This window comes from Rattus norvegicus, chromosome 1 (genome assembly GCF_021556685.1).
Source record: "Rattus norvegicus strain SHRSP/BbbUtx chromosome 1, alternate assembly SHRSP_T2T, whole genome shotgun sequence".
Classification (NCBI taxonomy): Eukaryota; Metazoa; Chordata; class Mammalia; order Rodentia; family Muridae; genus Rattus; species Rattus norvegicus.
This window is the reverse complement of record NC_141534.1, coordinates 201,973,746-201,987,516: the sequence shown is the minus strand read 5'-3', so window position 1 is coordinate 201,987,516 and position 13,771 is coordinate 201,973,746. Positions and strand designations below refer to the sequence as shown.

General features: G+C 44.0%; 1 protein-coding gene across 6 annotated transcripts in view; it reads left to right on the top strand.

Moving 5' to 3' along the window:
* The first annotated feature begins 9,901 nt into the window (after positions 1 to 9,901).
* Adam12 (ADAM metallopeptidase domain 12) overlaps positions 9,902 to 13,771 on the top strand; it is a 338,938-nt gene continuing 335,068 nt past the window's right edge. Inside the window, exons 1-4 of one of the 6 annotated variants that reach the window (XM_087588431.1) lie at positions 9,902 to 10,015; positions 12,794 to 12,850; positions 13,027 to 13,149; positions 13,484 to 13,662. In XM_087588431.1, the coding sequence (XP_087444557.1) occupies positions 13,635 to 13,662 (28 nt within the window). In that variant the 5' untranslated portion in view covers positions 9,902 to 10,015; positions 12,794 to 12,850; positions 13,027 to 13,149; positions 13,484 to 13,634. Of the gene's footprint in view, positions 10,016 to 11,028; positions 11,190 to 12,443; positions 12,516 to 12,793; positions 12,997 to 13,026; positions 13,150 to 13,483; positions 13,663 to 13,771 lie in introns of those variants that run through there. The other 5 variants (XM_087588439.1, XM_087588420.1, XM_087588406.1 and 2 more) reach the window with 5 other exon arrangements.

Genomic DNA, 13,771 nt, shown 5'->3' with positions numbered 1-13,771 from the left:
AAGAGACCACCCGGCATGGTGCCGTTTGGATCTATGTGGCAGAAGTTAGCATGGGCTACTGTTTGCAAGATGTATAAATTACTTTTCTGTTGTTATGATAAATGCCATGACCAAGGCTACTCTGTAGAAGGGAAAGTTGATTCTGGCTATGGTTCCAGTGGGATAAGAGTCTATCATGACGGGGAGGCATGGCAGCAAGGAGAAGGTACTGTGGCAGAGGCAGAGGCTGAATGCTCATATCTTCAACCTCAAGCACATGGCAGAGAGTGAAAGCTAGAAGAGGCCTACTCACTGTGCTGTGCTTTTCCCAGCAAGGCTGTGCCAGCTAAACCTCCCCACACAGCGTCACCAATGGGGACTTACCATTTGAAAGCCCGAGGCTATGGGAGGTATCGCTCACTGCTGAAGTTTTGCAGTTAGGGCAAGGGATGGAGGTGGTGAAAGCATGTTTCTCTTGTGATCTTGGTAATTATCTGGGTGGCTGGATCTCATATGTAATTCTTGTGAAGCTGTGTAGTTAACACGCATGCAGCTACCGTGTGGTTGGTGTAGATCAATAAAAAAATATCTTAAAGTAAGAAGCCAATTTATGAATAGAACATTATCACTCAACCTTTAAAACACTTAGGAGAGACTCCAGCTTATGGAGATTATAAACAATATGATAGGTTAAAGTGTTGCCTGTTTGTTTGTCTGTCTCTTTTTTCCTGGTGCAGGGGCTGGAATCTAAGACCTCACATACAAGGTTGGCTTTCTCACATGATTAATGGCCCCAGACTACTTTTTTTAAAGTTGTAACTTTTTTTAAAGGTTTATTTTTACTTTTGTGTACGTGTGTGCGTATGCACCCCAGGGGTGTAGGTACCCTAAGAGGCCAGAAGAAGATGCCAGGTCAACAGATCCCCTGGATCTGGAGTTAGAGGCTGTCGTTAGCTGCCCATTTGAGTTCTGGGAACTCAACTTCAATCTTCTGAAAGAGGAGTATATGCTTTTAACCACTGAGCCATGTCTCCAGCCCCCAGAGTTTCATTCTTAAACTCCTTGCAAGGCCAGGGTAGGAAGAACACCAAATCAGACCAGAAGCCAAAGGAGCAGTGGTCCTCTCAGGGCTGTGACCCTGAGACCTGCCTCCCTAGACCTCACTGCCTGCAGGTTCGTGTCGGTAATAACAGGGCTAATCACGACTGAGGTCACCTCATCTACTCTCTTTGTAGGGAAATTTAACAACAGCCAAAGCAAACACTTTTATGGGAGTTATTTTTTTTTGTCATTTTAAATTACAGCATAATTTTCAAGCATACAGAAAAGGGAAGGAAACACAAGATCTTTTCCAACCAATCCAATCTAGGTCTTCTGAACCTTTTGCTATATTATCTGCGATTATGGTTTTCTTTTTTCTTTTTCCTTTTTTTGCCATCTTATGAAAACACCGAAATGTCAAGAAAAGAAAGAGGTGTAACAAACCCTCCTCACACCCACCACCTGCCTCCATAACTATAAAGTCACACCCACTCTTATTTCAGCTGTAGCCCACCTCTCACTCCTGGATCCTTCAGAAACAAGCCTTGACTTTGATAACTTTTTCACACAGAAGTGTTTATGCTGCTAAAAGGCCTCTTAAATCATAACAGGGGTCCTGGAACATGCCTTTAAAAATTAACAATTTCTTAATATCAAATACCACGTGGGTATTCGCCCTCTCCATTCCCCTCATGAAAGAGTTTTACAAGTCATGCATGCCAGGAGCCCAGCAAGGTTTGCACTCTGCAAATTGTTATTTTAGAAAATTCTTTCTGCTTCTTTGGGTCCCTCTTCTCTTGCACATCACACTCTCTCTTTCTGGATATTTAACAATTCTCATAATAAGATAGTAAAAGAATTCAAAACACAATTTAGCAAATATAACCAAAAAAATTTAACAACTACTACACCGGATTGACGAGGTTAAGTACCCAATTTTCACCCTACTTTTCAGCATGCTTGAAAATCATGCTATTATTAAAAGTGAGGGGGGACCTTCTTTGGAAAAAATGAAATATTAGTAGGTTTTTATACTTTAAGATATAAGGGTTCCCTGTGGTTCACTCATTCACACAAAACGGGTTTCTGACCACGACTGTTGGTTCTGTATTCAATTTTGTGCGCAGCAGTATTAAACTGGGCTTGGGCCATAGCTTTGAGGTAGAGCCCTGTCTAGCATGCCAGAGATCAGAGTTCATCCTCAGTACTGGAGGTGGGAAAGGGAAAGGACCAGAATGTTCTTAGCTCCTGTATCAGCTCAGATGCTTTATAAACACCTGGCATGCTTTCTTAAATAGCACCCTGGGGCCTAGCCCCAGAGAACACTCTGAAAACATTACTGCAGCAGGGATGGCCAGAGAATTTGTCTCTAACAATGTCCCAAATGAGGCTTGTCCTGGCCTGTAGCCCCACAACGAATAACACTGTCCTCACTTCCCACAGTCCAAACTTAGCCAGCATATCTTCCGAGGTGTGTTTGAACATGGGTCTTTGCTGGGTTTCCATTCAGTGCTGCATGCTGTCAAGAGACACAGCCTCTGGTCAGCTGTGTGTAAGGGTGCACCACATTTGGGGAAACTAAGGCAGAGAGCTGACAACCTACTCTAGATCACACTGGTCAAGCCAAGGTTTGTACCTGGGAGACTCTTCTTGGATGTATGGTTTCATACCCGTATCTTACAAACTGGCAAACTCCTCCAACCCCGAAGACTCGTGCACATGTGCACACTTGCTGTCCTCTGTTGTCTGGCCTACTTCTAGGAAAAGAGTCTATTTTAGCACCAACTATTTGCATACCCTGATGTAGGGCTCACCCAGGAGAGCCAAGATAAATGCTTCCTCTGTTTCTTTATTAGCCCCATTTCGAAATAATGACTTGGTTCCCCGGTGTCCTGACCATCCAAGAGGATGCTTATTCAGATTCTCCCTGTCCTAATGGATTCATGAATGCAAACCATTCACACAGTGTGTTTCCAAGTTGTCATTGCTCCAATTGTTCCACTCTTGCCTAATGGGAGCTTAGTCATGTTAGCTTCTGGATCTTTCTGACCTGACTCTCGTGACCTTTGATGAACTTTTTTTCCTTTTAGTATGACAAGATATTGTAGGGTTTATGTATTGGTTGGTGTTCCCTAAAGGAACAGACATGATAGACTTTACACACACACACACTCACACACACACACACACACACACACACACACACACACACACACACACACACACACACAGGATTTTTAAAGACAGGAATCAGTTTGGATATTCCCACAATGGCCATCTCACACTGGAAAGGCCAAGAATCTATTGTCCTTCGGTCCACAAGGATGAATGTCTCTACAGTCCCTGGCATCCTAGAGGATTTTTGGAGAGCTGTTGATCTCCAGTCTGTGTTGGAATCTGTAAGAAACTGGATCTGCTGTTGTTGAGGGAGTGCCACAGCCACAGAGTAGATGAGCTTGCCTGCAAGAGTGGACACAAGCAGACGAAGGACAATGCTTTCCTTCTATGTCCCTTTTCCTGGTCTGCCACCTGAAGGTGTTCCCACATTTAGAGTGGGACATCCTCTTTCAAACAATCTAATCAGGAAAACCCCTCACAGGGTTCCCTCAGTGGCTTGGTTTTTTTTTTTTTTTTTTTTTTTTTTTTTTTTTTTTTTTTTTTTTTTTATTAACTTGAGTATTTCTTATATACATTTCGAGTGTTATTCCCTTTCCCGGTTTCCGGGCAAACATCCCCCTCCCCCCTCCCCTTCCTTATGGGTGTTCCCCTCCCAACCCTCCCCCCATTGCTGCCCTCCCCCCATATTCTAGTTCACTGGGGGTTCAGTCTTAGCAGGACCCAGGGCTTCCCCTTCCACTGGTGCTCTTACTAGGATATTCATTGCTACCTATGGGGTCAGAGTCCAGGGTCAGTCCATGTATAGTCTTTAGGTAGTGGCTTAGTCCCTGGAAGCTCTGGTTGCTTGACATTGTTGTACTTTTGGGGTCTCGAGCCCCTTCAAGCTCTTCCAGTTCTTTCTCTGATTCCTTCAACGGGGGACCTATTCTCACTTCAGTGGTTTGCTGCTGGCATTCGCCTCTGTATTTGCTGTATTCTGGCTGTGTCTCTCAGGAGCGATCTACATCCGGCTCCTGTCGGTCTGCACTTCTTTGCTTCATCCATCTTGTCTAATTGGGTGGCTGTATATGTATGGGCCACATGTGGGGCAGGCTTTGAATGGGTGTTCCTTCAGTCTCTGTTTTAATCTTTGCCTCTCCCTTCCCTGCCAAGGGTATTCTTTTTCCTCATTTAAAGAAGGAGTGAAGCATTCACATTTTGATCATCCGTCTTGAGTTTCATACCTAGGCATCTAGGGTAATTCAAGCATTTGGGCTAATAGCCACTTATCAATGAGTGCATACCATATATGTCTTTCTGTGATTGGGTTAGCTCACTCAGGATGATATTTTCCAGTTCCAACCATTTGCCTACGAATTTCATAAACTCGTTGTTTTTGATAGCTGAGTAATATTCCATTGTGTAGATGTACCACATTTTCTGTATCCATTCCTCTGTTGAAGGGCATCTGGGTTCTTTCCAGTTTCTGGCTATTATAAATAAGGCTGCGATGAACATAGTGGAGCACATGTCTCTTTTATATGTTGGAGCATCTTTTGGGTACATGCCCAAGAGAGGTATAGCTGGATCCTCAGGCAGTTCAATGTCCAATTTTCTGAGGAGACTCCAGACTGATTTCCAGAATGGTTTTACCAGTCTGCAATCCCACCAACAATGGAGGAGTGTTCCTCTTTCTCCACATCCTCGCCAGCATCTGCTGTCACCTGAGTTTTTGATCTTAGCCATTCTGACTGGTGTGAGGTGGAATCTCAGGGTTGTTTTGATTTGCATTTCCCTTATGACTAAAGATGTTGAACATTTCTTTAGGTTTTTCTCAGCCATTCGGCATTCCTCAGCTGTGAATTCTTTGTTTAGCTCTGAACCCCATTTTTTAATAGGGTTATTTGTTTCCCTGCGGTCTAACTTCTTGAGTTCTTTGTATATTTTGGATATAAGGCCTCTATCTGTTGTAGGATTGGTAAAGATCTTTTCCCAATCTGTTGGTTGCCGTTTTGTCCTAACCACAGTGTCCTTTGCCTTATAGAAGCTTTGCAGTTTTATGAGATCCCATTTGTTGATTCTTGATCTTAGAGCATAAGCCATTGGTGTTTTGTTCAGGAAATTTTTTCCAGTGCCCATGTGTTCCAGATGCTTCCCTAGTTTTTCTTCTATTAGTTTGAGTGTGTCTGGTTTGATGTGGAGGTCCTTGATCCACTTGGACTTAAGCTTTGTACAGGGTGATAAGCATGGATCGATCTGCATTCTTCTACATGTTGCCCTCCAGTTGAACCAGCACCATTTGCTGAAAATGCTATCTTTTTTCCATTGGATGGTTTTGGCTCCTTTGTCAAAAATCAAGTGACCATAGGTGTGTGGGTTCATTTCTGGGTCTTCAATTCTATTCCATTGGTCTATCTGTCTGTCTCTGTACCAATACCATGCAGTTTTTATCACTATTGCTCTGTAATACTGCTTGAGTTCAGGGATAGTGATTCCCCTTGAAGTCCTTTTATTGTTGAGGATAGCTTTGTGGACTCCAGACACAGTCAAGCTGACAACCAAGATCGGCCATGGCTCTAAGTGCTTCTTGGGCCACCTCTGGCATCAGTAGGCTCTTCAAGGGGCTGTGACAGCACTTCAGGGAAAATGGTGTATAGAGACCACAATGCAGGCCCTAGAAACATTTCCTATGGGTGGGATGTCTTATGCTTCTAGAACCTTTAGTGTAAAAGCTGAAATGTGAGTCATTTTATTCTCAAATAAGATATGTTGACTCTGTCTATGTGAATGCTCTCAGCTGAAATGGGTGTTTTTCTGGAGTTTATCAATCTTAAATCTCAGACCACCACACTAAACATACAGGCAGCCACAAGACAATTAAAAATGCTCACGTGGTTGGTTTGTTTTTGTATGTTTTCTCTCTCTCTCTCTCTCTCTCTCTCTCTCTCTCTCTCTCTCTCTCTCTCTCTCTCTCTCTCGGATATTTTCCTAAATATGCATAATCAAATTCATGCTTCAAAGTCCCCAGGATCAGATGGGATAATTCTCTCTTTGAACTTACACAGCTAATCAATCAATAACCAAGTTTATTTATTTCATTTTGCTTTTGACTTCTAGGGCTGATTTTTTTAAAAAGTTTATATTTACTTTGCTATTAAATAAAAATACATTTGTGTTGAGACCAGAGTGATGGCTCAGCTGTTAAGAACCTTGACCATTGTTTCCTGAGGATCCAAGTTAGCTTCTCAGCCTCAACATGATGCTTACAATTGTCTGTAACTCTCGTTTCTGATTTCTTTGGCCTTTTATACATACGGTGCACATACATACACATAGGCACACATTCATACACATAAAGTAAAAATAAAAGTCTTGAAAGAAAATATTTTGTGACTGAAACACTAGACCTACATATTGAGTGTATTTGGAGAAGGCCAACACTCCACCCCTTTCCTCTCAGTCCTGACTATCTCTCTTCCGTGGAATAACAAAAAATAAGCATAGTTTATCCTCATTTGCTTTTTGTCACAGAAAATGTAACCAAAAACTTGTCAGAAATACTTAAGAATTATGAATGGTCCTTTCAAAATAGAATAGTGCAATTCTGTGCTCATGTTCATATACTCTAACCATGATTTATTGGATAAATAGTGGCATATTTCATGTACACAATCTTTTTTCTTCCTAGCTTTTGAGAATGTTTAATAATAAGTTTTTATTCCCGATTTCAATCCTACTTTTGGATCTTCTTGATTAAGATGTGTGTGTGTCCCAGAATACAGCAAATACATAGGTGAATGCCAGCAGCAATCCACTGAACTGAGAACGGGACCCCCGGTTGAAGGAATCAGAGAAAGGACTGGAAGAGCTTGAAGGGGCTAGAGACCTTATATGAACAACAATGCTAAACAACCAGAGCTTCCAGGGACTAAGCCACTACCCAAAGACTATACATGGACTGACCCTGGGCTCCAACCTCATAGGTAGCAATGAATAGCCTAGCAAGAGCACCAGTGGAAGGGGAAGCCCTTGGTCCTGCCAAGACTGAACCCCCATTGAACATGATTGTTGGGGGGAGGGTGGTAATGGGGGGAGGATGGGGAGGGGAATACTCATATAGATGAGGAGGGGGAGGGGTTAGGGGGATGTTGGCTGGGAAACTGGGAAGGAGAATAACAATCAAAATGTAAATAAGGGGGTTGGGGATTTAGCTCAGTGGTAGAGCACTTGCCTAGGAAGCTCAAGGCCCTGGGTTCGGTCCCCAGCTCCGAAAAAAAAGAAAAAAGAAAAAAAAAAGAGAGAAATGTAAATAAGAAATACTCAAGTTAATAAAGATAAAAAAAAAGATGTGTGTGTGTGTGTGTGTGTTTGTGTGTGTGTGTGTGTGTGTGTGTTGGCCCTAGGGTAACCTTGGGTGTCATTTCTCAGGAACCCTCTATCATTGGAACTTGCCAAAAAGTTTAGTCTGGTTGCTCAGGGGACTTCAGGGAACCTTTTGTCTCTGATTCCCAGTGTCTATAAGTGTATAGCCCCCAGGACTATAAGCATATCCCACAGGATGATCCAGGCCTCAAGTACAAGTTTCAGCAGAGCAGGTGGGCTCTGGGGATGGAACTCGGGTCTTTGTGCTTGCAAGACCAGCACTTTACTGAGACAAGTTCTCAGTCCCTAGCGCTTTGAATTAGGCATGTTCACCCTAAAGTCCTGGTGGGTGACTGGGCAACACTGCTGTACTGTCTGTCCAGCCTGCAGTCAATGATACACGATGTGGCTCTTGATCTCTGTTGTGTAGATACTCAGAACTTGTAGGAGAACTCGTTTTCTTCTTCCTTTCCCATCTATCTCTTAGAACAACATCTGAGTTAAGAGAAGTCATATAAAGAAGGCTCATGTCTGTAACCCCAGCATTTAGGAAGCTGTGGCAAGACGATTGTTGTGAGCCCAGGCAGTCTGGACTACAGAGAGAGACCCCCATCTCAAAAACATAACAAAACAAAGAAGTCATAGAGAGGTGCAGGAAGCTTTGAGTCTGCCACCTGGTTTCTCCTGTTGTCTATACCTAAAATGACACGGTACATTTGTTAAAAAGCAAACCAACATTACTACATCATTATCAGCTAGACTTCAGATTTCATTTCTGTTTCGTATTTTCCACTGACGTCCTGTTCTGGGATCTCATCATGAACGTGACATTGCCTTCTGTGTCCCTCCATTCTGAGCTGATCGATGTTAAAGAGCGCGTCTGTTTTCTAAGAGGGAGGAGAAAGAACAGGAGAACAAGCAGTGATCTCTCATGGGACGAGCCAGGTTCAAGTGTGATTTTCAGTAGGACCCACTTCTATTTGGAGGAGTTTGGTCCAGGGAAAGTAAGATGGTAGGATTAGGGACCGAGGAGATGGTCAGTTAGTAAGGTTCTTGCTGAAACAGTTATGAGGACTCAAGTTAGACTCTCAGCACCCGAGTTAAAAAAAAAAAAACATGTTGGTATATGCCTGTAATCCCAGAGCTGGGGAGGCAGAGACAGGACGATCTTTAGGGCCTACAGAGCCCCAGATCCCAAAGAGAGACCTTCTTTCAAAACAAGGTAGGTGAGGCCTGGGGAATAACAACGCTTATAATTATCCTCAGATCTACACAAGCTCACAAGCACACACACACACACACACACACACACACACACACACACACACACACACACAGAGCATTCTCCAGTGAGGCACATTTGGGTTTAGGCACCATTTTCAGCTTTTATTTACTGACTGGGGGTCTGGAATACCTTGATACTATCGAGTCTTAGGATTTCATCTGCAACATTGGAACACAAGCCACATCTTTGCCTCTCAGAGCAAATAGATATGCTTATTAATAACATATGCAAAGTGTTTTGGGCGATGATAAATACTTATTAAGTGATAATTGCCATTATCATGGCATTATTGTTGGGGAAGCTTTTAACTAGTACTTGGGAAATGGATGTCTGGCCATTTGCTGTCCAGAGCATAAATCTCTCTTGTAAAACAGATATGTAATTTTCAGTCCATGGGATAACAGTTCAGACAGTCAGCCTCTGGCTAAAGCGTCCCTAAGCAGAGACACAGGAGCTGCCTGGCTTCTGTTTGCAAAGGAGGCTTCTACCAACATTGGCATTATCCCGCAGGAACATTTTAGAAAATAAACAGTTAATAAGTCTATCTATTTCTCTTTCCCTATCTCTCTCCCCCATCCCCTCTCTGTCTCTCTGTCTCTCTGTTTTCTGTCTCTCTCTATGTGCTTGTACACACACACACACACACACACACACACACACACACACACACACACACAAATTCATGTGCACAAATATGTGTGCACAATTTTGACCATTAATAATTTTGAGGTATTCCTGACAAGTTCTTGGTTATATTTTCTGGGATAAAAACCAAATGCCCCATTGTTGTAACGTTGGTGCAGCTCTGATTTCTTCTGTTTGTCCGGGGATGCTGTGTGAGTTTCCTCCTCCACTTCTCTACTCCCTTACTCCCCCTCCCTGCACCCTCCCCCCACTTTTTTTTTTGCTAAGATACAAGAGAGTTCTGTGTCACTCTCAAAAACAGGACTTAAAAGTAGGTCAGGAAAAAGGGCCATAAAAATAGGTCAACTGCCATAAAATGGAGAAGCCGGAAGCAGGGTTCAGTTATGTGTGCTTCCTGTTTAGACTCCAGAGGCCTGTTCTGAGAAGGGCCAAAGGGCCACTTTGTGGGTCAGGTGACACCAGGTGCCCTAGGTTCGGATCCTGGTCACATGTGCTTTCTGCCCCAGGGATGGTAGGACCAAGCGGCTGCTGATATAACAGTGAGAGGGAGTCTGGAGTGTGGCTTCTGCTGGGCTGAATAAGCGTCCCCTTTCAGGCTCCAGACAGGTGAGTAAGCTGCTGGGTTTGCACAGCAAAACCACACTATTGAATCATGCTGTTGGCATTTCAGCCTAGTGGGATTGGATGTGGACTCCGGCTCTCACACCAGCCCCCACCTAGGGTGATCCACGCCTCATTCCGGGTGATGGAAAAGCGCCCACGCAGCTTAAGACGCAGGGATGGCAGTTACCTTCCTTTAACGGTCTCTTCTTTAATGACGTCACTGCTTCCTGCCCACTGCAGATCATTTTTCCATAAGGCGCACAGCTCTCTCTACATCTCATCCCTAAGAGACACAGGATTTTCCTTATGGCGGAGGATTCTGATTTCTCAACACTAGATTTTGTAAGATGTCTTGGCATCTTACCAGGCGGAAGGGCCTGTCTAATATATGAGGCTATGACTTTTAAAAAAAATTCAAATTTGATTTTGTCTCTGAGACTCTGCCATGTGACTTTCCGAGTTATTACCAACACACATTTCTGGTTTCAAATTATTCTGACTCAGGCTCTCTTCTAATTTTTCCATTGTTGGCAATATCCTCAAGTAACCACAATCTTACCCATTGTCTGATTACTAGAACGAAACGTGGTTGGAGATTGTTTGGAGCCTTCAGAGAGTTTCATTTTGTTTTAAAAATATTACCAGAAGTAATGGAGTTAGTTAAAAAAAAATCAGGGGGTTTAGAATATAAAACACACACAGATTGCCACTCGATGGAAATCAGGTCTAACTTGATTTGCGATGGTAATGGGCCCTAACTGGAATAATTAGGATGGCTATTGGGACAGTGACTTGGGAGGGATGAAATATTGTCCACTTATCTTCTTGGACCACGGCAATAGATATACTTCCAGAGAGCCCCCCCTGTTCAATTTGGATCAGAAAATTATACAGAACATTTGTAAAGATTCATGAAGAAACATGGAGTTACAGTGACTCAAACAAGCGTACAACTAGAAACTGACGTCCTTCTCTGTGTCAGCTCTGTGTGAGGCATGGTCCTATAATACAGTGATCCAGACAGGTGCTGACACACGTCCTGTGTGGCAGACAGGTGTGCAAAGTCCTGATGACCGTGGTTAGTGGGCAGCCTCAGGTGAACAGGGACATGGAACAGGGGACAGAAAAAGGAAGTCTTCATCAGCTCAGAGCATAGAAAGACGTCCCAGAGAAACTGGTACTGCCTAGGGCCTGGGAGGGTAGCCTTGAGTGGGTGTATGGGAAACCATAGTATGGTCAATGTTTTAGAGATGTGAGTGGCCTTGTGGAATGAAAGGCTGTGGTAGGGTGGAAGAAACCAGCTGGGCTGTTTGCTAATCCCAGAGAATGTATGTGCTCTCCGAGAGAGGTCTGAGCTAATTCTGAAGGCAGCAAGGACCCTGAAACTCTGCCAGCTCTTCATTGGCATTGGAAGTGGTAGAGCCATGGTATAGGGTCCTGCTACATCTGCAGTTGGCAGAGATGGTTATTTATTTCAAGATCCCACACTGGAATGTTAGAGGAAGAACACTTGGCCAATAGAACCTCTGGCTATCTTGTCTGTCTGTCTGCCTGTCTGCGTGCCTGCCTGCCTGTCTGAGACTAGCATCAAATTCATAAAAATCTCCTATCTCAGCCTCCTGAATGCTAGTACTATGGACAAGAATTGCAACACTGGGTGTCTGGGTGTCTTGTCTGCCTGAGTTTATGTAAGGGTTAATGGGAGGAAGGCGCCCTAGATAAGCATGTCTAGCAGAATGCAGAATGGAGAGAAACCAGAAACAAAGCCAGGCAGGGGACAATCTGAGGGCCATCAGAGAAACAGTGTCCCTAGATCTATCTGTGTTGCTTTCCACTTTCCACTTCCAAAGTGGAAACTAGGCTACAGAGGAGTTAGTGGTCTCCACTTCAGAGATCCCAGCATACAAGGCAGTCCCCAGCCTCCATTAGCCTTGCACAGACACTTCTAGGAGCTCTGGGACCATATTTGGCCTTCTTGTTTGAGAGAAATCAGGACTCTGGAGCAGGCCCAGAGGACAGCAACAAACCTGATTGAGAAGCTTAAGAACTGGACTCAAGAGGCACGTTAAAGAAATTGGGGGTTGATTTGCCTAAAACAGTAAGGGCGGAGTGGGAACTGAATCAAGGCATGGGATGGAGGCCTGCGTCCAGTTATTTTCTAGTTTCAAGAGCAGAAAATGAGAAGCAATCCTTCTAATTTGCCACCAGATAGATGAGGTGAGGAAAGAATTTCATCCCGTGCATAAGGCTTGGTCTTCACTGCAGTTACTGCAAAGGAGATCCCACCTCTTCCCCCACAAGAAAACCGTCTGGTGACCCTAATTTATTCCCAAAACACTTTCAAGTTTTCCTTAGCCCCGATAGTCTCCATCTCTCCTGGTCTTCAGGAGCTTGTAGAACTTGAGGTACATAGGAACCCATATTCAATGCTCAGAACAAGGCAGGTGCCCTTGGAGGAAACACAGTCAGAAGTCCTGGGAGCTACAAACCAATACAGACACGGGTATTTGCTTCTGTAGATGTGTGCTTGTTATTGTGGTATAACCCGTTACCACCTACCCCTTCTTCCCGAAAAAGAAAAAAAAAATTGTTGGTGCAAAACAAAAGTTATTATCTCAGGTTGCATTATGTATGTTAGGAATTTGAAGGTAGCTTAGCTGAGGCTGGACTTTGGGTCTTTCCTAAGGTTGTGCTTAAATACCTGTCTGGAGCCACTGTCACCTGAAGGCTTGACAGACTTGAAGAGCCATTTTCTGAATACTTCCTTCATATCACACTCAGCTCCTGGTTCCTGACCTCAGTCCTTCTCCATGATGCTGCTTGGGCATCCTCACAGAGGTGGGACAGGATTCCCTCAGGCTGAGTGACTTGAATTAAGGACTTGGGACTCACACACTTCAGTCGAGCATGTCATCAAGGCCAAATGGCTGTTCTACTCACCATGAATTAAGGAATGAGTTTCACTGAACCCTTGGATCATTCATGTAAGTCAATCTTTTTTTTTTTTTTTGTAGAAATCCCATGTGTTTTCTACTCCCTCCCTTCCCTCCACCAGCCGCTGCAATGGGAGTTTCAAGGCTTTCTCAGCACTAACATTCCTCCCATGTGAAGACTCCATGGGGCAGTCCAACGGGAAGGTAACATACACAAACTGGGTGCCTTTCCTTCTGCCTACTTTGACTAAGCCTCCATGAGTGTCCCTCCATCCTCATCTTCCTTAAGTATTGAATCTGTATGGTAGTTGACTCTGGAAGGTTGGAGGAGACTGGGGTGGGGGGCCAGGGAGCAGGATTCTATGGAGGTGAAGCCCTGGGTTCTAGAAAGGAGAAACTCTTAAGACAAGAAACACAGGAAAATGGATGGCATTTACTCCAGGCTGAGAGGGAGCAGGAATTTCAGTTTAAGAGATGGAATTAACAAGATTTCCAAGAATCTCCATCGTGGGGCCATTGTGTTTGTTTACTTTTGCAGCAAGCCCTGGGAACTGTGCTGGGAGAGAGAAAAGCTGTTTTGTGAGCTGTCTCAAGTTCCATCAATAGGTCAAGCTGCCCACACTGGAGAGGCTGCCTGCAAAATCTCAGCCGAGGAAAATTTGCCTCTGTGTTTCCTCTGCTCGTACTCAATGGGAATAGAGCTAAACACAAGCTTGGGTAAGAAATAAGTGCCCCCCTGTTCATTGTGAATGCCCAGGCTGTTACACAAAAATAGCACACAGGAAACAGTACTGCAAAGGTCAATTCTTCTAGAAAGGAAGGGACA